This window comes from Amphiura filiformis, chromosome 7 (genome assembly GCF_039555335.1).
Source record: "Amphiura filiformis chromosome 7, Afil_fr2py, whole genome shotgun sequence".
Taxonomy (NCBI): domain Eukaryota; kingdom Metazoa; phylum Echinodermata; class Ophiuroidea; order Amphilepidida; family Amphiuridae; genus Amphiura; species Amphiura filiformis.
In genome coordinates, this window is record NC_092634.1 from 23,711,428 (window position 1) to 23,736,766 (window position 25,339).

Here is a 25,339-nt window from a genome sequence, read left to right on the forward strand (position 1 = left end):
CATCCGGAGTAGATCTGGTACTCGGGAGTGCCAGCTGCCTTGCCGCTAGCAGAATGACAATGCAGTCTTCCCACCCGATCTTGGCCACCACCCTCATGAGTAGTGAGATCGGAGGGACTGCATAAGCTGTCATCCTCCCCAGTCTATGGACAGAGCGCCCACGGTGAATGCTTGGGGTCCGCGACCCTTGAGCAGTACACCGGCAGTGGATGATTGCGATGAGATGCGAACAGATCTTTCGAGGGTGGTACATCCCTTGAAGATCGTCTGAGCGACCTGCGGAGCATGCAAGGGACCATTCTGCTGGTCCCGACACCCTTCCTCGTGACAGATTGTGCGCGAGGATGCTGGTGACGCCCGCGATGTGTATCGCTCTCATCGTAATCTGCCTGAACTTGCACCACCCTATCAGGTGTCGTGCATGCAGGCTCAATCGTGGTGGCCCGGAGTCCCCTTGTCTGTTGGGGTAGGCTACCACGGTTGTGTTATCCGTCAGGACAACGGTATGTGATTCCACGATCACCTCCTCGTAAGCGAGGGAGGTTGATGTGAAACTCCGTCTCTATGGCCCCCATAGGCCCGAGACGGAGTCTCTCGTGGATGTGGACCCCCAGCCCCGTTTTTGACGCTATGGTCGTCACTACGTGACATACCGGGGGTGCAGGAAAACCTGACACCCTGGGTCAATTGGGCTGATGGGTCCACCACCAGAGTTCCTCTCGCGCGATCTCCGACAACGGAACCGCGAGGGATATTGGTGACGACTGGGCCTGCAAGCAGGCTAGAAGGTGTAGTTGGGTAAGCCTAACGTAGAAAGCGGCAGTACAGTACGAGGTCTACCATACTGGCCATTAGGCCTACCACCTTCATCCATGCCACAGCGGGTTTTGCCCGAGACTCGGCCAAGAGTCAGGCACACCGCACCATGTTCGTCACCCGCCCGAGTGAGACCACCGCGAAACCCTCCGCGCGGGGGATCTGGGCCCCTACAAATGGTGGTGTCTGCGTCGGGACCACGCTGGACTTTTTGAGCTGATCAAAAATCCAGGGTCCCGCACCCACGGACTATCAACCCCATGAGACCCGTAGTCTTCAGTGGAGTGCGTCCGTATATGAGCCAAACGTCCAGGTAGCAACTGATGTTGACACCCCTGTGCTTCAGGTACGCTGCCACCGCTCTGACCAAGAGTGTTAAACACCCTGGGAGAGATGGACAGGCGGATGGCGGTATCAAAACTGGTAATTTTGATCCTGTACCTAGAAGCGCAGATGCCTCCGATCTTGAGAGGCGATTGGCATATGCAGATAGGCGTCCGAGAGATCTAGCGATGCTGTTCCCATGCCCCTGATGGGGCAGGCTAGCACCGAGGCGAGAGTCCCCATTCTGAACCTCTTGGGCCTGAAGAATGTGTTCAACAGCCTGGGGTGCCGAATGGGGCTCCCGTCGCCGGTCTGCCTTGGAGCCAATGGCTCCAAGATCACCCGTAGAACGGGGGTAGACCGGGACAATCGCCCGCTTCGTGAGAAGCTGTGTGATCCCTGTCAGTAGTGCCCGACGCTAGGGGCCGTCTGACGGCACTACTGTGGACCTCTGAACTGTCCAGACGAAGGTCGGGAGACGGGGTTGCCAGTCTGTAACCCCCACTCACCACTGACCATACCCAGGCGCTCAAAGCGCTGGCTTCCCACCTCTGGGTGAACGCCATAAGCGGTCGTCCACTGGGAGATCCCCTGTGGAAAACCGCTGAGCCCCCAGGAATGCTCTGCCTAGCTTCCCTTGGAAGAGCGCTTGCTCTTCTTCGGGCTTGCCAGCTGTTCCTGTGCTACCCTTGCGCCTCCCAGAAATGGGTGCTGCAGAGGTAGTGGGCTCGGGTACTGTTGGTGGTGCACGGCCTGCTGAAGTCGGAGCTCCTACCCATGGTAAGGGCAGTTTCCGACTTCTTCAGAGTGCGCCCGTTGGTAGCTTCTTTGCACGGTCCTCCACCGTAGCGCAGAAGCATCCAAAGAGAAAAAGGACCCTGCCTTTCCATCGCGTTGAGCGATTGGAGTGGCAGGCCCCACCCCCCGGCGCTGAGTGGACACCCTATGGGCTAGGCCCATGGAGCTCTCGTTGAGGCTAGCTGTTAGCACCGCTAATAGGCTCACCTCGCGGAAGAGCTCAGATGTTGTCTGAGCGTGATACGCTTGCGACATCTGGGTCCCCTCGGATCCCCTCAGGTAGGTCCGTGGTCCTCCCGCGTTACACGCAGAGGAAGCGTGCAAGCACGCGGCGCCATAGCTCTACTGAGCTCGACAGCCCCACGATATCTACCCGTGAGGTTTGCCGGGAATGAGAGTGCAGGCGTCCCCTGTGAGGAAGCAGCAGCTGAGCATCCTACTGAAAGGATCCCTGGTCCTCCTCCATGGACTCCCCCTTAGGGGTGTCCGGAGGAAGATCAGTGTTGTTGCTCCCCTCGCGGGGCAGCGGGGAAGGAGATTGTAGTGATGTCACTACCGGACTCAGCTTCCGACTCCTTTCCTCGCCCACAGTATCCGTGATCATGCTCGATGATGACGGTAACTGAGGACGGGCATCTGAAAGCGGGTAAGAAGGCATAACCACTGTGTGGCTCGCCGACTACCTGCCAGCAGAAGAGGGAGTACTCCCGCAAGACCCTGAGGTATCCGCCATGGCACCACTGGGTCCGCATGCTATCGCAGCCGTCGTCCTAGCGCTAGCCGCACGGGGCCTACCCTGATCAAGATCTGGGTTAGCCCCATGCCGGCTGGCCTGGTCAACAGCTGATGTTGGTACTGCGTGGCCATCGCTAGGCGACACTTGCCACGGTGCTAGGCCGTGGAAGAAACACCCTGCGGCGGGTACCACGGGCATACCCAGCCGGCAGCTGACCCTGAAAGGATCCGCCACCAGGGTAACCCCATGGTACTGCAGTACCAGCACCGCCTCCCCCCCCCCCTTGTTGCCACAGAGACTGTGGCGACTAAGGCGGGTGCTGCGGTACCGGTGCGGTATCAGCGTGGGTACCCGTGAGGGTTCCCAACTGTGGACCGCTGTACCCTCGCCCCACTGCGTTCCCTGTTTGGGGGATCAAGCTGTGTGCTGGCGTGGTACCGGTGCGGTACTAGCATGGGTACCCGTGAGGGTTCCCGGCTGTGTACCGCTGTATGCGTGGTTCCAGCGTAGGTGCCCGTGAGGGCTCCCGGCTGTGTACCACTGTACCCATGCCTCACTGCGTTCCCCGCAAGGGGATCAAGCCCGTGTGTATGGGTACCCGCTATACCGCTGTCCCTTGGCTAGAGGGAGCTTGCCTAGTACCACGGGTAGCTGAGCGTGCATACCCCCGATCAATCACCTCGCCACCTGAATAGGCAGCGTCAATCAATGGAGCTATGCCCTGTTGATTTGACAGTGATCGATCAAGAGAAGGTAATTGACCCATTGACGATAATGGATCACCCACGCTCCGCTGGCTCTCGAGGACATAAGTGGGTTGTTGATCAGCTAGGCTGTTCAAGCTACTTACTGTACCCTCTAGAGCTTCGCCCAAGGTCGCTGTGTGTGGCGGACCACTCACGGCAGCTATGGGCGGGTGCATAGCGGCTACCACTGAAGTCAAGCCGTAGCTCGTCTTTGTAGCTGCCACCGAATGCACCTGGGTCGCTGTCCCGTGAGAGACTGCGAGCCCAACCCCTGAATAATCGCCAGCCAGTCCCTGTGGACAGCCAGCAGCTATTCTAGGGCCCAGGGTATCACTCGGCGGTCCCGCCATGGAACGCTGCCGTGTGACAACCCCAGTTGGTTCTGCTAAGACTACACCCACAGCGTTAGCAGCGGTATCGTCTCTGCTGAACCCATGCATGCTAGGGTTCAACCCAGGCAAGCCCGGGTACCCTTGCATGCTGCCCGTCGCTGGCTACTACTGTGGCTGTTTGAGCCCGTAGATATGCCTGCAACAGACGGGTGTCCTCCTGCTAAAAACCCGTGAGGATTTTCGCTAGAGGACTGGTATCCTCCTGCTACAAAACCCGCTAGGGTTTTCGCTGGTGGTTACCGCTCTGCTGCCTGCTACTTTGCTCCGACGTATAGTCAGTGCTTTCGCTGGCTGCTGAGCCTTTGGACGCGCTTAGCAGTCCCGAAGGAACCGCTTGCTTGTCCGGGGACCGAGCCCCTTAAGCAGACCTGCCATGACCCATAGGGGCTGTCACAGCAGAATCTACCGTGATCGACTGGTATCCTCCTGCTGCAAAACCCGCTAGGGTTTTCGCTGGTGGTTACCGCTCTGCTGCCTGCTACTTTGCTCCGACGTATAGTCAGTGCTTTCGCTGGCTGCTGAGCCTTTGACGCGCTTAGCAGTCCCGAAGGAACCGCCTGTTTGTCCGGGGACCGGAGCCCCTTAAGCAGACCTGCCATGACCCATAGGGGCTGTCACAGCAGAATCCACCGATCGACCTTACCAGTGCCCTTGGTAGATTTCTTCTTCGTCTTATGGCGATGACGGAGCCTATCCCAATCGTCAAGCTGGAACTCGGAGAGTCCTAAGCAAAAGAAAGACATCTAGAAGATCGTGAGCACTCCCTGTGGGTGAAACAGAGCGGATGTGCGTCCCGCTCCGTCACCAGGGAAGGGCAAGCCCGACAGGGCCGAGGCGAAGCGAGGAGAAAGGGAGGGGGCACTACCCCCCAACACGCGACTCAAGCCCAGTAAGCAAACCTGAGCACGGAGGCTGGTCGCTAACGTTAGTGGTAAAGTAAGGACTGGCTAACTTTATTACTAAAATGTCAGACGGGTCCCTACCAATCCCCACCGTATGAATATCTGATTAACTCGTCTTATCGGACGGTAATGAAGACATAACGATAGAGTAATCACCCTAACATAGCAACAATAACCTACCGTACATGAAATACAATGTGTATGTACAAACATCTATTGTAACTTACAGGCTGCAATGGTTGTTTTACGTGGGAAACAAAATGAATGGCGCCAACGAAGCGGCCATTTTGAATTGCTCGTGTGTCCCGTATACAAACGGAGGCACGATATGTAGCTAAGTTTTGGATCGTTTTTGTCACTTTTTCGCCAGAAAATGCCGTCAAAACTATCCTCACCCGAACAATACCGGTTTGGTTTTACCTAAGGAGTGAAACTACAACCGTATATCTCGCCTTTGGTCGAGAAATTGATACACAGTGCTATGAACAATCGATAGGCACGTCTGTGTCAGTCGGAGACCAAGGAGGATAAGGACGATCATATGGTGTGAGCGTCACCTTTTGGGTGAGTCCACCGGGGATCGGGGTTTTTGTTATTTATTCATTTATGTGGGACAAAATGACTATTGGTTTTTCCGCATCTCGGGATCGATGCAAGAAGTATCTTAATCAACATCGGAAGCGGGAAGATCGACCGTGTACTGAGTCTGGCACTTTTGGTTCCTATAAGGCCAATATGTCATCAATCAATGGGCAAAAGGAAAAGATTGTGGAGACATGTTTATTTCGGACTTTTATTTTTGGCCCGTGGACACTTTTGGTTGGATTCGACCACATGCACACTAACACTTCAGCACCCCCCTACTTGTTAACAGTAGCGTGCGCAGGTTTTCAAAAATCGGGGGGCACAGGTCTCGATTTCCCAGACTGTTCTAAAAATTTTCAGCTTGCTTCGCTCACCGTTATAGCTAATCCCCCATTTTTCTCCCGATTAGGTGCATTTTTGACAAGACTGAAGGGGGGGTGTGGGGCATGTGCCCCCCCCCCCTTTGCACACGCCACTGCTTGTTAATGGATCAAGTTTAGTGCTATGTAAATGCAGACATCTGAATCGTGTTTCGATCGCATAACAAAAACTTTTTCCGTCATTTTTTGTGTGTATATGATGTATAAATATGTGGTCCGTATATCTAATACCAAATAGAGTATGTGGCTGTCAAATGCATTTTGCATGCAATTGCAGATTCAGACAGACCTCCCCAACTGAGAACAGTCCCCTGTAGCCATGATTTAATGACACGTTTGTGGTGTTTCATAGCGTAAACACACCCCGGTGTGTGTTTGCCGCCAACCGAGGACAGTGTGTATTGTTATCTAACTGCGGATGTGTGTATCATGTTTTCATCGCCTAACCGTGGACTAAAATGGCAGATTTTTTGTGTATGATATGAAACAGAATTTTAGCCATCAACTGCTGACTGTATTTTCTATACACATGGTCTGCAGTTTTGAACAAGTATCGCTCAAATGCATTTAGCATGCATTTGAGGTCTATTGCAGCAGTTTGAGACCAAGGACTGTCCTCGTTTGCAGGTAAGTATGTAGTTTAGAGTAATCTTGTGTGTGTCCTCGTTTGCAGGCAAATACCAATGCACCCCTACATACACAGTCCCATACAAACAGACAAATACAAACACGCACACCCATACATGATACTAACTTGACTGTGCCTCCAGCTTTTTGTATTCTCCTCCTTTCTTCATAGAGACTTGGTGAATGTTCTTTGCTCAATGGAATAAGATTGTACTTCTGTTTCTCTTCATCATACCTGCATAGTGATGCCTGGACAAGTTTGAAAGATAAAAAAAAAAGAAATGATTTAAATGCTTGAACATTCATTCTAGCTTTCAAACTACTCTTACAATGATTGAACAAATTCATAAGGATTGGTACAGTAAACTCGGTAACAAAAGTTTGTTGTATCTGATCCAAAAATTGCACTTAGTTTGTGTACGTTTCAGCAAACACTGTTGCCTTTGTCAACACTTGATGATGAGTGATTCCTACTGGCAACTGACGCTAGATGTATTTTCAGCGCAGATCTTGGTGTTTCCAGTTGATTTTCCATCTAGGGATTTTCTTGATCCCAGTTTTATTTCATTCAGCTATGTTTATTAATCATTTTTGCTAGTATAAAATTCAATAACAAATATTTGGCTCAACAGTGCGAAATAAATATATAACAATTACGCAACTTGCTTCAGTTACATCATTTAAGGTGTCTCGCGGTTTGATGAAAGCCATAACATGTGGTGCGATCAAGCAAAATCAGGCGGAACTCGAAAATATTGACTTTGAGATATAGCCAAAAAAAGGAACTATTTCCTTTTGTTTCCTCTTGTTTTGGAAACTCTTTAATTGCTCATTAACTTTGGACTGGTTGTTCAATCCCCAAACCTAACTGTAATCCTAACCCCTTAACTTAACCCTAATCCCCACATCTAACTCTAACACCCTAATCCTAATCCACAAACCTAACCCTAATCCCCAAACCTAACTCTAACACCCCAATCCTAATCCCAAAAACTTAACCCTAATCCTTAAACCTCACTAATCCTAATCCCTAAACCTAACCCTAATCTCCAAACCTAACTGTAATCCTTATCCCTAAACTTAACTCTAATCCCCATACCTAACTCTAACATCCTAATCCCCAAACCAAACCCTAATCTCCAAACCTAACTTTAACACCCCAATCCTAATCCCCAAACCTAACCTTAATACATAAACCTAATACAATACAATAACAATACATAGAGCATTTGCGCCATTTCCATAAGGCTCAGAGCGCTTACAAATTAAAATACCTTAATACTACAACTTAAAACTACATTTTGAAGGTGCATCTTAAAAATAATACAAATTACAATATCAATAAGAACATGTTATGGGAACAAATAAGTTTTAAGCGCTTTTTGAATGCATTTGTTGATGAAGATTGTCTAATATAGACAGGTAGCTTATTCCATTCTTTTGATGCAAAAACTGTAAAAGTTCTATCACCAGCTAAGACTCTAGTCATGGGATAGTCAAGACGAAGATAATCATCGCAAGATCGGAGTTGTCTCTTAGGAACATACAATGATAAGCAATTTGACAAATATGTTGGTCCTTGGTTATGAAGACATTTATATACAAGCAAAAGTAATTTGAAAATGATCCTTTGGCGTATTGGCAGCCAATGAAGTGATTTCAAAAGTGGACCCGCAGAGTGTTTTCGGTCAATCCTTATCCCAAACCTAACCCTAATCTCCAAGCCTAACTGTAATCCTATCCCTAAACTTAACTCTAATCCTATCCCTAAACTTAACTCTAATCCTAAAACCTAACTTTAACATCCTAATCCTAATCCTCAAACCTAACCCTAATCCCTAAACCTAACTAATCCTAATCCCTAAACCTAACCCTAATTTCCAAACCCAACTGCAATCCTATTCCCTAAACCTAACCCTAATCCCCAAACCTAACTGTAATCCTAATCCCTAAAACTAACCCTAACTGCAATCCTAATCCCTAAACCTAACTCTAATCCTCAAACCTAACTAGAATCCTAATACCTAAACCTAACCCAAATCCTTAAACCTAACCATAATCCACACCCAACCCTTAACTCTTCAGATACCAGCATTTATTCTATAGTCTTGCCAAACAATGTAGTTTTCAAAAATCAGAGAACCTTGCTATCACCTAAGTTGGCAATGTAGAGAGTATTGTCTACTGCTAACACACAAACAGCTGTGGATCCATCTTTCCATGCTGGCTTCCTAGAAAAAAAAGAAAAATGTGAATTTTTAATTTAAAAACTTAATCATTCTGAAAAATATTTTATTGAGTAATTATGTAATCATTTATAAGCATTCAAATTTTAATAATTGCTGCAGCTGTCATAAAGCTCAATACAGAGTATCAGTTAAAACCATAATGTACAATCTTTTGCAGAGATTTTTTTCAAACTTGATTTTTTGGCATATTTGTAATGTCCAAATTTACACCCAATTGGAATCAGCCAAATTTGTTGTGCTTGTAGGAGAACAGATCAATTGGGCTGTTCCACTTGAAATCCACACTACCCCTGTGGATGATTTTGGAAATATCTTCCATAGAGGGAGTATGTTTTTCAAATGTAATTGGTCAGGGTTATCCATTTTGAAACCCATACTCCCTCTGTGTTATGGCTTTACCTATATCTTACACAACTGGATTGAGTATTTAAAATGGACCCAATTGTCTATTGTATTCAAAACTCATACTCCCTCTGTGGAAGACTTTAGCTAAATCTTCCACAGGTGTTGTGTGGAATTTAAGTGGAATGGCCCGATTTCTGAATTACTACAGAGCTCCATGTTCAACAGTCAAGATAGTCAGGTTTTCTTTCATTGTACCTCACTATTTTGGTTTAAAATGGACAGAAACTTTCTGGACAGTTATTACTAATATTAATTCATAATGTTTGGTAAAGAATAACAATATTAACATTTGATGAAAATTGCACATTATGGCTTTAATATGCAAAAATAAAATAGAAAAGTGCCCTTCTGACAAAAAATGAAAGAGAAAATCGGGAAGGCAGAGGAAAAGCAAAGGGGAAAGCAGCCTGTTTCCCAACAAAATTCACCCCGATCAAGGCGATCATGGAACAAAATAATATCAAATACCACATTTTTTGCACGCTACAGGCGCACATTGTCCAAACCAAGCCCCTTTTCTTGAAACTTGAAGACTTGAAGTACATATGTGACCGTACAGCACGAATGAGCCGTAAATGTCCTAAATTGTATTCTGAGTTACAGTGTAAAATGTCCATGAAGGTCGTATTCAACCTCAAGCTGGCGCGACATCTATCTCATTTGATAATCAAACACAAATCAATAATCCTATTGTTGAAGAGGATAATAAGCTTCTACCTTAGATGGCTATAGAATTTTAATAGCTCTGGTCTTTGTTTGCTTTCGCTAAATCCTGTTCAAGTGGTGGGTTACCAGGCATTGTATTTTGTATAGGTATGTATAACCAACAATTAACAATGAGAGAACTTTCTTGAACCTCGTTGACTTGGGGATGATTTGAAATGACCGCCAATTATGACTGTTTGATATTTATTGCCAGCAATGTGGAAAAAGAGACACATGTAGAAACGAAAAAAGCTACCATTTTGTTGAAGGAGCAAAGTTCAACAAACCATAACCCCACTTCTGGATATCGTTTGAAGTCAAATGATATACAATTTTAAAGCTTATGATGTATATTGTCTAAACACAAAATAAAACAAAATTGACCGGGGAGGAATTTACGGCTCATTCGTTGTGTACAGTCACATATGTAATGGGAGTGTTATTTGATGAAATGAGGTCATATATTATGTTGTAAAGGATTCTGGGAAGGTATCGTTTCTAGCAGGATCTACTTACACGGCCGAGGCTTGCTTCAGAAACTCATCATCAGTTTGTTTGAATGTATCAATTAAGCAACGTTTCATCTCCTTGTCAAAATGGCTGACTTCTCCTCGGGGGAATTTACTGATTAGTTTCTTGTGAAGGACATTAGCTGCATGCTGAGATGCTTTTGATCCACAGTGACCATCAAAGACTGCGTAATAGGCTACTCTGTGTCTGTAATATTACAAAAAACATACGGTATGATTAACATAAGTAATGTAATGATTTGGTCTTTGGGAACTGAATTTGGAATGAAAGCATCATGTTACATAATATTAGCATGATTTGGTGAAAAAGACGGGGCGGGGGTCTCTATGAACTGGAAAATGTTGCACTTGATACACTACCAGCACAGTAGAAGTCAGACTTATAGTGGGAATTCGAATTGAATGAACGCAGCTTTCAATACCGTGACAATTTTTTGCGTACACTGCGCGATGTACGCCAGCGTGTGCGACTGTGCGTGAGTAACACGGAAGTGAATCCAACCATGCCAACGCACTCGTGATTGGTTAGCATTGTATCCAAGGTCGTGCGTTTGTGTTGTAGTTTGAAATACGCAATATACAATCGCGGTTGGATCGAGTACAGCTGCTGGAAGCTGCGTTCATTCAATTGGAATTCCTACTATAATCAAATTCAGTCAATGTCCCAGGTAAGTTGGCACCACTGGGAATTGAGCCCAGGACCTCATGCATCAAAGGCAAAGACCCCAAACACTAGGTCACACTCTTCCATGCTTTATTAAGCATACCAGTCCAAAGTCCACTCTAAAGAAAGCAGGACAATACCTTGTGATGTGATTCACACAGTGCGTCCACACCCACATCTTAAAAGGGCATTTCGTGATCCACAGCCTCATCCCCCCACTTTTCTCCAAAAAAGTTGAAATTTTTATATCACTGGAAACCTCTGGCTACATAATAGTCCCAAACAGAAATGTTTGGTAGACTCATAACCGGTGCGATCTTACCTTTCCGATGTTGATTAAGATACTTCTTGCATCGATCCCGAGATGCGGAAAACCAATAGTCATTTTGTCCCACATAAATGAATAAATAACAAAAACCCCGATCCCCGGTGGACTCACCCAAAAGGTGACGCCACACCATATGATCGCCCCTTTTCCGACTTGGGATCCCCTACTGGGACCAAACTTGTAGGGGGTGGCGGGGTCGGGATAATCAACATCGGAAAGGTAAGATCGCGACCGGTTATGAGTCTACCAAACATTTCTGTTTGGGACTAGACTCAGTACACCGGTCGATCTTACCGCTTCCGATGTTGATTAAGATACTTCTTGCATCAACATCTGAAAGATCGATCTAGCAAGTAACCGACGGATGGAGGTACAAGATTGGTCAGCATCTGATCAGGGATCGGGAGCGGTAGCGATGGTTTTCGCGAGGTCAGAAAATATTTTCCCCAACGGTCGGGAAACAAAAAGACCACGCGATCACAGACATAAACCTCCTTACTTAATAAGTTTGGTGGTTAAGAATAGCGACACTGGTTCTTACCATGCTGAGTATTCTGTATAGTCTGAAAACCTGGTACCCGTACACCACCGTATTATGATCGCCCGAACAATGTCCCGGTAAACCTCCCGCCCCGTCTCTGATTACTAACGTAAACGGAAGTATCGTAGAGAAGGGTGAAGGTGGCTTCCGGGACACCGCCTGCTAGATCTCCTCAAGGGACAACCGAACGGTATACCCAAGATGATGAGATAGCTCGTGTCGAGTGGGTCGTGGGACGCGAAACCTTCGCGATCCCGGACCCCACCAACACCTGGACCAGCCATTGCGACAGCGGCTGGACCGAAAGGCTCTGTAAGGGTGATGAATGCGGTCGTGAGTCCCTCGCAAGGCTTGTGTTCGGAAGAAATAGTGCTGCAGCGCCTTATCGGACACCCCAGCCTATCTTTGGCTTCAGCCGAACCTTGCCCAACCCTGGGGATTGAGAGGGACGAATGTCGGTATGCACCGCGCCGCTCAGTAGTCACGAGAACAGAGCGCCGAAACAGTGTCGCTCCAGTGTTTGTGAACACGGAAGCTAACCTCGAGACCGTGTGCAACTCAGCACCGCCGTCCGAAGCCAACGCTAAACCGGAAAGCCATCTTGAGAGTTACGTATTTAAGCGCCGCTTTTGACGGAAGGTCAAAAGGGTGACCCTTAAAGTAATCTAAGACTGTGTTGGGATCCCTTAGGAGGATCACTTTCCTTTTTGGTAGACACTCGTTGAACATACCGTCGAGGCGAGACTAATAAGGTAACCATCGGCTATGATAGTCGACCCGCCTCGAAACCTCGGTGAATGGAGAGGACAGCTGACTTATAGCTGGCCCCAGTGGCCCGCTGAAGTCTTGCTTGGAACTTTTCTGTCAGAAACTCCGGAACTAGCAGCACAGAGGCTCTAGCGGGAGAGCTATTTGTCTCATTGCACCAAGCGTAGTATGGAGCCAGACTCTGGCTAGACGGTACGGAGGGTAGACTTCCGTCTAGCCCCGGCGATGAGAAAAACAGCTTCTGATGAAAGTATCCCTCCGCTGCGTGTTCCCTGGTAAGGGCCATGCAGCTAACTGCAGGTGCTCTAGTGATAGACTGGGTACCTCCGCTCCGGGCATCCGGAGTAGATCTGGTACTGGGAGTGCCAGCGGCCTTGCCGCTAGCAGAATGACAATGCAGTCTTCCCACCCGATCTTGGCCACCACCCTCATGAGTAGTGAGATCGGAGGGACTGCATAAGCTGTCAGCCCTCCCCAGTCTATGGACAGAGCGTCCACGGTGAATGCTTGGGGGTCCGCGACCCTTGAGCAGTACACCGGCAGTGGATGATTGCGATGAGATGCGAACAGATCTTTCGAGGGGTGGTACATCGCCTTGAAGATCGTCTGAGCGACCGGCGGAGCAAGGGACCATTCTGCTGGTCCCGACACCCTTCCTCGTGGCAGATTGTGCGCGAGGATGCTGGTGACGCCCGCGATGTGTATCGCTCTCATCGTAATCTGCCTGAACTTGCACCACCCTATCAGGTGTCGTGCATGCAGGCTCAATCGTGGTGGCCCGGAGTCCCCTTGTCTGTTGGGGTAGGCTACCACGGTTGTGTTATCCGTCAGGACAACGGTATGTGATTCCACGATCACCTCCTCGTAAGCGAGGAGGTTGATGTGAAACTCTGTCTCTATGGCCCCCATAGGCCCGAGACGGAGTCTCCGTGGATGTGGACCCCCAGCCCCGCTTTTGACGCTATGGTCGTCACTACGTGACATACCGGGGTGCAGGAAACCTGACACCCTGGGTCAAATTGGGCTGATGGGTCCACCACCAGAGTTCTCTCGCGCGATCTCCGACAACGGAACCGCGAGGATATTGGTGACGACTGGGCCTGCAAGCAGGCTAGAAGGTGTAGTTGGGTAAGCCTAACGTAGAAACGGCAGTACAGTACGAGGTCTACCATACTGGCCATTAGGCCTACCACCTTCATCCATGCCACAGCGGGTTTTGCCCGAGACTCGGCCAAGAGTCAGGCACACCGCACCATGTTCGTCACCCGCTCGGGTGAGAGCACTGCGAACCCCTCCGTGAGGGTGATCTGGGCCCCAACAAATAGTGGTGACTGCGTCTGGACCACCCTGGACTTTTTTGAGCTGATCAAAAATCCAGGGTCCCGCACCTACGGACTATCAACCCCATGAGACCCGTAGTCTTCAGTGGAGTGCGTCCGTGATATGAGCCAAACGTCCAGGTAGCAACTGATGTTGACACCCCTGTGCTTCAGGTACGCTGCCACCGCTCTGACCAAGAGTGTTAAACACCCTGGGAGAGATGGACAGGCGGATGGCGGTATCAAAACTGGTAATTTTGATCCTGTACCTAGAAGCGCAGATGCCTCCGATCTTGAGAGGCGATTGGCATATGCAGATAGGCGTCCGAGAGATCTAGCGATGCTGTTCCCATGCCCCTGATGGGGCAGGCTAGCACCGAGGCGAGAGTCCCCATTCTGAACCTCTTGGGCCTGAAGAACGTGTTCAACAGCCTGCGGGTCCGGATGGGGCTCCCGTCGCCGGTCTTCCTTGGAGCCAATGGCTCCAAGATCACCCGTAGAACGGGGGTAGACCGGGACAATCGCCCGCCGTGAGAAGCTGTGTGATCCCTGTCAGTAGTGCCCGACGCTGGGGGCCGTCTGACGGCACTACTGTGGACCTCTGAAATGTGCAGCCGAATGTGGGGAGACTGGGTCGCCAGTCTGTAACCCCCACTCACCACTGACCATACCCAGGCGCCAAAGAGATGGTTTCCCACCTCTGGGTGAAAGCCATAAGCGGTCAGCCCACTGGGAGATCCCCTGTGGAAAAACCGCTGAGCCCCCCAGGAATGCTCTGCCTAGCTTCCCTTGGAAGAGCGCCTGCTCTCCTTCGGGGCTTGCCAGCTGTTCCTGTGCTACCCTTGCGCCTCCCAGAAATGGGTGCTGCAGAGGTAGTGGGCTCGGGTACTGTTGGTGGTGCACGGCCTGCTGAAGTCGGAGCTCCTACCCATGGTAAGGGCAGTTTCCGACCTCTTCAGAGTGCTCCGTTGGTAGCTTCTTTGCACGGTCCTCCACCGTGGCGCAGAAGCATCCAAAGAGAAAAGGACCCTGCCTTTCCATCGCGTTGAGCGATTGGAGTGGCAGGCCCCTCCCCGGGCGCTGAGTGGACACCCTATGGGCTAGGCCCATGGAGCTCTCGTTGAGGCTAGCTGTTAGCACCGCTAATAGGCTCACCTAGAGGAAGAGCTCAGATGTTGTCTGAGCTTGATACGCTTGACGACATCTGGGTCCCTCTCGGATCCCCTCAGGTAGGTCCCGTGGTCCTCCCGCGTTACACGCAGAGGAAGCGTGCAAGCACGGCAAGCGCCATAGCTCTACTGAGCCTCGACAGCCCCACGATATCTACCCGTGAGGTTTGCCGGGAATGAGAGTGCAGGCGTCCCCTGTGAGGAAGCAGCAGCTGAGCATCCTACTGAAAGGATCCCTGGTCCTCCTCCATGGACTCCCCTTAGGGGGTGTCCGGAGGAAGATCAGTGCTGTTGCTCCCTCGCGGGCAGCGGGGAAGGAGATTGTAGTGATGTCACTACCGGACTCAGCTTCCGACTCCTTTCCTCGCCCACAGTATCCGTGATCATGCTCCGATGATGGCGGTAACTGAGGACGGGCATCTGAAAGCGGGTAAGAAGGCATAACCACTGTGTGGCTCGCCGACTACCTGCCAGCAGAAGAGGGAGTACTCCCGCAAGACCCTGAGGTATCCGCCATGGCACCACTGGGTCCGCATGCTCTCGCAGCCGTCGTCCTAGCGCTTAGCAGCACGGGCCTACCCTGATCAAGATCTGGGTTAGCCCCATGCCGGCTGGCCTGGTCAACAGCTGATGTTGGTACTGCGTGGCCATCGCTAGGCGACACTTGCCACGGTGCTGGGCCGTGGAAGAAACACCCTGCGGCGGGTACCACGGGCATACCCAGCCGGCAGCTGACCCTGAAAGGATCCGCCACCAGGGTAACCCCATGGTACTGCAGTACCAGCACCGCCTCCCTTGTTGCCACAGAGACTGTGGCGACTAAGGCGGTGCTGCGTACCGGTGCGGTATCAGCGGGTACCGTGAGGGTTCCCAACTGTGGACCGCTGTACCCTCGCCACACTGCGTTCCCTGTTTGGGGGATCAAGCTGTGTGCTGGCGTGGTACCGGCGCGGTACTAGCATGGGTACCCGTGAGGGTCCCGGTTGTGTACCGCTGTATGCGTGGTTCCAGCGTAGGTGCCCGTGAGGGCTCCCGGCTGTGTACCACTGTACCCATGCCTCACCGCGTTCCCCGCAAGGGATCAAGCCCGTGTATGGGTACCCCGCTATACCGCTGTCCCTTGGCTAGAGGGAGCTTGCCTAGTACCACGGGTAGCTGAGCGTGCATACCCCGATCAATCACCTCGCCACCTGAATAGGCAGCGTCAATCAATGGAGCTATGCCCTGTTGATTTGACAGTGATCGATCAAGAGAGGGTAATTGACCCATTGACGGTAATGGATCACCCACGCTCCGCTGGCTCTCGAGGACATAAGTGGGTTGTTGATCAGCTAGGCTGTTCAAGCTACTTACTGTACCCTCTAGAGCTTCGCCCAAGGTCGCTGTGTGTGGCGGACCACTCACGGCAGCTATGGGCAGGTGCATAGCGGCTACCACTGAAGTCAAGCCGTAGCTCGTCTTTGTAGCTGCCACCGAATGCACCTGGGTCGCTGTCCCGTGAGAGACTGCGAGCCCAACCCCTGAATAATCGCCAGCCAGTCCCTGTGGACAGCCAGCAGCTATTCTAGGGCCCAGGGTATCACTCGGCGGTCCCGCCAGGGAACGCTGCCGTGTGACAACCCCAGTTGGTTCTGCTAAGACTACACCCACAGCGTTAGCCGCGGTATCGTCTCTGCTGAACCCATGCATGCTAGGGTTCAACCCAGGCAAGCCCGGGTACCCTTGCATGCTGCCCGTCGCTGGCTACTACTGTGGCTGTTTGAGCCCGTAGATATGCCTGCAACAGACGGGTGTCCTCCTGCTAAAAACCCGTGAGGATTTTCGCTAGAGGACTGGTATCCTCCTGCTACAAAACCCGCTAGGGTTTTCGCTGGTGGTTACCGCTCTGCTGCCTGCTACTTTGCTCCGACGTATAGTCAGTGCTTTCGCTGGCTGCTGAGCCTTTGGACGCGTTAGCAGTCCCCGAAGGATCCGCCTGCTTGTCCGGGGACCGGAGCCCCTTAAGCAGACCTGCCATGACCCATAGGGGCTGTCACAGCAGAATCTACCGTGTCGACTGGTATCCTCCTGCTGCAAAACCCGCTAGGGTTTTCGCTGGTGGTTACCGCTCTGCTGCCTGCTACTTTGCTCCGACGTATAGTCAGTGCTTTCGCTGGCTGCTGAGCCTTTGGACGCCTTAGCAGTCCTCGAAGGAACCGCCTGCTTGTCCGGGACCGGAGCCCCTTAACAGACCTGCCATGACCCATAGGGGCTGTCACAGCAGAATCCACCGTGTCGACCTTACCAGTGCCCTTGGTAGATTTCTTCTTCGTCTTATGGCGATGGACGGAGCCTATCCCAATCGTCAAGCTGGAACTCGGAGAGTCCTAAGCAAAAGAAAGACATCTAGAAGATCGTGAGCACTCCCTGTGGGTGAAACAGAGCGGGTGTGGGTCCCGCTCCGTCACCAGGGAAGGGCAAGCCCGACAGGGCCGAGGCGAAGCGAGGAGAAAGGGAGGGGGCACTACCCCCCCCAACACGCCGACTCAAGCCCAGTAAGCAAACCTGAGCACGGAGGCTGGTCGCTAACGTTAGTGGTAAAGTAAGGACTGGCTAACTTTATTACTAAAATGTCAGACGGGTCCCTACCAATCCCCACCGTATGAATATCTGATTAACTCGTCTTTATTGGACGGTAATGAAGACATAACGATAGAGTAATCACCCTAACATAGCAACAATAACCTACCGTACATGAAATACAATGTGTATGTACAAACATCTATTGTAACTTACAGGCTGCAATGGTTGTTTTACGTGGGAAACAAAATGAATGGCGCCAACGAAGCGTGCCATTTTGAATTGCTCGTGTGTCCCGTATACAAACGGAGGCACGATATGTAGCTAAGTTTTGGATCGTTTTTTGTCACTTTTTCGCCAGAAAATGACGTCAAAACTATCCTCAGCCGAACAATACCGGTTTGGTTTTACCTAAGGTGTGAAACTACAACCGTATATCTCGCCTTGGTCGAGAAATTGATACACAGTGCTATGAACAATCGATAGGCACGCGTCTGTGTCAGTCGGAGACCAATGAGGATAAGGGACGATCATATGGTGTGACGTCACCTTTTGGGTGAGTCCACCGGGGATCGGGGTTTTGTTATTTATTCATTTATGTGGGACAAAATGACTATTGGTTTTTCCGCATCTCGGGATCGATGCAAGAAGTATCTTAATCAACATCGGAAACGGTAAGATCGACCGTGTACTGAGTCTGTTTATGTACAAAATATTTCTTGCAGATTAATTCGTTTAGCAAAGATATCGTGAAATTTGAATTTCGTTCTGGTGCACCAGAACGAAATTACAACACATTGTCTATGGAGCAGTGTAATACACATAATCATGCATAACTCATGAACATAAAATCGGAATCAACTGAAATTTTGGGAATAGGTTTTTTCGTGGATATCTAATGAAAAATGACATAAATAGAGGATGCTAGGATCACGAAATCCTCCTTTAACTACAGCTTAAAAACGGGTTACAATTTTATACTAACACTGATGTTGGAAGGTTGTGGAATTGGTCTGTGAAGTCATCTATGAGTACATGTGTGTCCTGCATATCTTCTCTTTCTCCTTTCCTTTCAGCAACATAGCTATGGAATTCATATAAACCTGCAACAGATTAAACCATAAAAATAACTGATTTACTGTAAAAGTGGTCATTTTTGCTTGAGGTAATTTTTTTTGCATTTTGCCAATTTTGAACTACATTGCTTGTTTTTAATTTTGCGATTTTGAGTTTTCTTATATAGACCTATACATTAAAAGAACATAATTTGTGTGTTTTTATTTTCACGGTAGTTGTGTTGTACACAAAACGCCTGAAAATTAATGTACGGCAAAAATTTCAACTTTTATATTATTTACTACCTCCTGACTATGGCTAAATAATAAATCCACAAATCACTGATTTTGCTGTATGACCAATTTGACCATTTCTTGATATTTTTGGCCAAATGTAGGGAGTAGCAGTAGTAGGGATTAAGCCTAAGGTGGTACTACACCCCTTGCCAAATTTTTGCCTATTTTTGCATTTTTCTCAAAAATTATAGCGTGTTAGTGACAAGTAAGATAATGTATATTATAGGGGCAAGGACTACTTGTAACTACTGCACTGGAAATTCAGCAACTCAAGGCAAGTAGTTATTGATTTATTGATCAAATATTGGTTTTCCCTCGTTTTTGACTGTAACTCCACAACTGTTGTCTGTGCTGAAATTAAATTTCCATTGCAGTAGTTATAGACCTTGCCCCTATAATATACATATCTTACTTGTCACCAATTACGCTATAATTGTTGAGAAAAATGCAAAAATGGGCACAAAATTTGCCAGGGGTGTAGTACCACCTTAAGTTTAAAAACCTAGTTTTTCCTTTTTCTTCCTGGACGACTGCATCAATTCTGGCAAGTCTTGTGCCAATACCATGCTATTCAACCTTAGCGGGAACACTGTCCTAATTAACTGCTCCTGTTTTACTTTTACTAATCAACAACTCTGTTTTGTTTATTTTTGCATTTCAATACTTTTTGCTTTTTATTACTTCCATGTCATGTATCTGTATTTTAATACATTTTTTTTTTTCAAATCTAAATCATACCCAAGCCTTGTGAGAGTGATCACTCGCCTAAAATGAAGCTCAGGAGAGCTTTTTATCGCCTACATTTGGTGTAATAATAATACAAGTGATTAGAATCACTAGCCTACAGCTCACCTGGCAAGTTTTGAGGAGAGTGATTTGTCACTCACCAGCAATTTTCAAAAGACAAGGCCTGCATACCGCTATAATATTTTCTTTATTCACATTACTATGCTGTCTCATGTCAAAATGTACTGAAAGAGTTCAAACAAGCACAGAAACATTCCTCTCTTCATAAAAGTCTCTGATTTTCATTTCAAGTGTGTGTGGGGTACTGATTCCTACTGAAAGCACCCACACACACGTACCCTCCCCAATTTTTGTTCTATACCACATATTGATTGTATAACTGACCTGGAGCTAACTTCTTTCGTTTACTATCCTCAGGTTTTTCCTCAGCTTTCCTCTTTACTCCAATTGCTGCATTGTCTTTAATCTTACTTAGCTCATCATCTGCGCTCTTCTTTTCACCTGTGTAGAAACAAGATGCAAAGATGTTATTTCCATTGATTTTTGAATATTTAATAAGAATAAAATAAGGGCTCATATTGAAATTCCCTTACACAGGAAGATGTGCGCCATCCTGCAGCTTTCCTGTGCTAGCCTACTTTTGTTAAAATCCTGTGTGATTATAACACTGCAATTAGCCACTTAAATTAGGAGCGCGCTTTCCTGGGTTGTGCGATGAGCCGCTTAGTTCAATTAGTTCAACAATCAATAAAATTGCCAGTCTTTGATAAACTTTTATTATAATCCTTGTCACCAGACCACTTCAAAAGGCAGGGTGTATCACTGATGCATATAATCCATCCGTGTTATGACCAAGCTTTCCTGAGGCGGGTGCTTAGCGAGGGAAATCCTGCCTTCTTTCTGTGTGAAAGCGTGGTAGGGTATTTCAATATGAGCCCTAAGTCCACTGTTTTTCCATCTATTATAATGAAATTGTTATTACATTCTGTAATACAATGTACATGTATAAAGCCTTACACGCATTCAACCTTTTATTAGTCTACAGTAGTACATTTGTACCATTATACCTTTTTCATTCATAAAGAACCAACTGTTTACACCTTATGAACTCAACAATATTATGAGCTTGGTTAGTATTTGTTAGAATTTGAGACTCTCAATATTTTAAAATATTTTATTTTATTTAAAAATACTCTCGAATGATCTCTTCTACCCCAATTCAGGCCAAGAAAACTGTATAATTCCTTGGAAGGTTAGCTTTACTTTCCACTAACACATAACAACATTTCCCATAAGTTCTTTATCTGCAGCTAATGTAGAAATAATGAAAACTTATTTCGTTGTTGGGCAGGAAAAACCTCCTAAGTGTCACAACAAGCAAAACCTCCTATTGTAACATGTTCAAGGGCCACAAGTTACAAGTACATCTAGGAGGGTTTTCCTGCCCAACAATGTTATTTTGCCGGTGTCCATCTACAATGCTGGCCATAAGTGTTGGGACGGTTTGATAGGGTAATGTAAATAAACCCCCCACTCCCCCCGATCAATGTTGAATCCTACTTTTTTGGTCACACGCGCCTAGTGGCACCCAACATTGATTGGTGGGGAAGGGGAGGGTTGGGGTGTTAGGAAAGGGTTTAGGCTTGTCACCAAAGAAACCTCCACTTTATCACGTTAACAATAACGGAAATAAGGCAATAATATAGTGTACGTTTTCCATAAGTGTCCCAACACATTTTGGCCATGGTTGTATTTGAAAAGTTGAAAAAAATCATCTAATTTCAGTTTTTTGCTTATAACTCAAAAAAGTAATTATGATATTGACACCAAATTTGGAGCAGTAAGAGATCCTATCAATTTGCTTGACCACAAAAAATATAAATGGCTACATTTTAAATTTAGGGACTGGTCACTTTAAAAGTCTTAAAGCCATATTTTTGGCCATATTTAAGTTCACTATTCGTCACTTTAATTGTCAAAAGTTAGGTTTAAAATGACAAATTATTGTTTTCACCAATTAAAATCTTATATTAAAGTTATAGAAGAAAATAAAATTTATCACAACATCTCGTGATCAAAAAACAAATAAAGGAATCGTACCCATGCACACTTGTTTTTCCAATTTAATGCTGTCTATCTCAAGTGAAGTAACGGAGTAAATCAACTTGTCAGCATTAATTTAGACTACATACAATAATGGATGAACAAGTACAGTGTGTTAGCTCAGTTGATGCTCTGCTTTTATTTGTGATCTTATTTATGAAAAAAAATTCATACACTTTTTCATTTTCATTTCAACAGAAATTCAGTGATGTGAGAAATTATTTATTTTAAAAAGAAAGCAAAAAAAAAAATTAAATCGTTAGGATTTGAACTTGGACTTTTTGAGTACAAGACAGACGACTTATCAACTGAGCTAACATGTTCAAGTGACATTACGAAGTATTTTTAGGTATAAAAGCTATTACAAATGGAATAAAAGTGTTGAAACTAACCCGCTGCTTATAGGACATGAAACGTAGCTTATTGGCTATAGAACAACGGTATTCAAGGCCTTTTCAAGAAAATCGATTCTTAAAGTGTAAAAAGTTTGAAACCCACGGTATGCACTCGTAAACTGAATCAAGAGATAGTAGTGATTCTCTTTTATTATAGTGCATACCGTGACATGAACTCAAGCATGTCCGCATTCAGTCTCGTTCCTAAAGTAAGACTAATCATGAAATTTAAATATATTGTATGGACTTTGTATTTAGGATGCGACGGTAAACCAACGAAACACCATCATGACCATACGCAAATGAATGCATCCCATCGATAAACCATTGCTATAAAGTCTGATCATAGTCAATTGCTTTTATTCTAAGAATACGGTGGTATATCGTGGATTCATGGCGTTATGTTTTACAAATCGACACAATATTTTCACAACAATATGGATTACCGATATGATCATTTCAGAAATTCAACTTATTTAGCTTAATATTGTCAATTTAAATATCATGATTAATTTGACACTTGTCAATAAACAAAACCATACGAAAACCAGTAGTCTCCGATAGCTCAATTGGTTAGCGTGCTGTTCATCTCCTGTAGACAGCGCGGGTTCGACTCCATCCAATTTTTTTTTTATTGTTATAATTATTTCGTGACAATTTTCTTTCAAATTACTTTGCAGACGAACAAACTCCTTTTTTCAAATAACATGCAAAATGTCACTATTATGCGCATTTATTGTGGCTTTTTAGTATTATATACTGCGTTTGTTGTGTTATAAAGGTAATGTTGTATCATGAAGATCATTCACCTTTTGTTGTAACTTATCTCTAAATCATGAACTATCATATTTACTAGTACGGTATTCATCCTTAAAATCGGCATGACCTAATATGCTGAATCCATGAATCACGGATACCAAAAATAATGTATATGCTTTAACCTGCTAATTTGCATCAAACAAAATGACCACCAAAATCATTAGAGTTTTACATACTAATTTAATGATTTTGGTGGTTATTTTGTTTTTATGCAAATTAGAAGGTCAAAACATTACTATTATTTATGGTATCCATGGTTGTTGGATTCAGCATACCCAAATTGACTTTAAAAAAATAGATACCGTTTTAACTTTAAAAATGCACCTAACACTTCTATTTCGCAGCAGGAAGTCGACTAGACTAATAGGATATGAAGGTGAATAGTCAATGATGTTTGCTATCTTCTGAAGATGAAATTCTGATTTAGGAATTATGTGTAATATTATAATAACTAGGCGGTTACCCGTATTTCGCGGTTCTCGGCTGTCATGGTTATAGACTTTTGCAGATCTTAAAATCAGGGTGTGTTCTTTGGCTGGGATCACTGTCCTCACAGATGAGCTCAATTGCAGCTTTTTGCAATTTGACCTGACTTTCGCTCTCAAATCTGAGCTTCCTTGGCCAAAGTTACACCCACCCACCAAGTTTCATGAGCAATTTGAAATTTTTATGTTTTTTGACCTATGACCTCTCAACTGTAGGGCTGACAAAAAGGTCGCCGTGGAAACTTTTGTTTGTTAGTCCACGGTCCACCCACCCACCACAGTTGAGCTCCATAGGGGTAATTTGAAATTTTGACCTTTTTGACCTATGACCTCTTCACCGTAGGTCTAGAGAAAAGGTCACCGTGGAAACTTTTGTTTGTTAGTCCAAGGTCCACCCACCCACCAAGTTTGAGCTCTATAGGGGCAATTTGAAGTTTTTACCTATCTTGACCTATGACCTCTTAACCGTAGGTCTGACGAAAAGGTCACTGTGGAAACTTTTATTTGTTAGTGCAAGGTCCACCCACCCACCAAGTTTGAGCTTCATAGGGGCAATTTGAAATTTTTACCTTTTTTGACCTATGACCTTTTAGCCGTGGGTCTGACTGAAAAGGTCACCGTGGAAACTTTTATTTGTTTGTCCAAGGTCCACCCACCTACCAAGTTTGAGCTCTATAGGGGCAATTTGAAATTTTTACCTTTCTTGACCTTTGACCTCTTAACCGTAGGTCTGACGAAAAGGTCACCATGGAAACTTTTGTTTGAGAGTCCATGTTCATCACATTGGCATGGCTAGATTTGCCATTTAAAGTGTTTGAAATTAGACTTCAATTGAACTTGACCCCGGCCTTGACCTTTGACCTTAAAAAATATAAACTCGTTCTTCCTCATACCAAGCTGCACCCACCCACCAAGTTTGAGGAACGTGCGACCCCCGGTCTCCGAGAAAATAGGCGGACAGACACACAGATAGACAGACAGATAGATAGACAGACGATGCGTATTATTATATAGACTAGGCGGTTACCCGTATTTGGCGGTTCTCGGCTGTCGCGATTACCTGGCTGATGGCGACTGTACTCACCAAGTTTTATGCCCATAGGACAGTTCTTACTAATCTGACCTCAGATGATCCCTTGTGACCTCGAAATGACCTTCCAAAATTTGGCTCTGAATGTTGACTGTACCCACCACGTTTCATGCCCATATGACAGTTTTTAGTAATTTGACCTTGGATGACCCCAAAATGACCTTCCAGAAATTTGACTCTAAAAGTTGACTGTACCCACCAAGTTTCATGCCCATACGATAGTTTTACTGATTTGACCTCGGATGACCCCTGGATGACCTCCGGTGATCTTGGCCCACTAACTGAAACAAACTTGTTCTGTCTGAGGTCCAGATGCACCCACCCACCAAGTTTGAGGAACGTGCGACCCCTAGTCTCCGAGAAAATAGGTGGAAAACAGTTTTTACTAATTTGACCTCAGATGACCCCTGGGTGACCTTGACCCACTTATCAATACAAACTTGTTCTGTCCTAGGTCAAGATGCACCTACCCACCAAGTTTCATGCCCATATGACAGGTTTTACTAATTTGACCCCTAGATGACCTCTGGTGACCTTGACCCACTAACCAATACAAACTTGTCCTGTCCCGGGTCAAGACGCACCCACCTGTCAAGTTTGAGGAACGTGCGACCCCCAGTCTCCGAGAAAAACAGTTTGTACTAATTTGACCCCTGCATGACCTTGGTTGACCTTGACCCGCCGACAAATATAAACTCGTTCTTCCTCATACCAAGCTGCACCCACCCACCAAGTTTGAGGAACGTGCGACCCCCAGTCTCCGAGAAAAGAGGCGGACAGACAAACAGACAGACAGACACACAGA

General features: G+C 46.7%; 1 protein-coding gene across 2 annotated transcripts in view; it reads right to left on the reverse strand.

Annotated features, from left to right (window-relative positions):
* The window catches only part of LOC140156915 (integrin-linked kinase-associated serine/threonine phosphatase 2C-like), a 51,161-nt gene that overhangs the window by 20,471 nt on the left and 5,351 nt on the right, over positions 1–25,339 (reverse strand). For both annotated transcript variants that reach the window (XM_072179958.1, XM_072179957.1), the window contains exons 3-7: positions 20,027–20,143; positions 18,529–18,646; positions 10,182–10,382; positions 8,450–8,537; positions 6,434–6,555 (exon numbers count right to left, since the gene is read on the reverse strand). In XM_072179958.1, the coding sequence (XP_072036059.1) occupies positions 6,434–6,555; positions 8,450–8,537; positions 10,182–10,382; positions 18,529–18,646; positions 20,027–20,143 (646 nt within the window). The remainder of the gene's footprint in view (positions 1–6,433; positions 6,556–8,449; positions 8,538–10,181; positions 10,383–18,528; positions 18,647–20,026; positions 20,144–25,339) is intronic.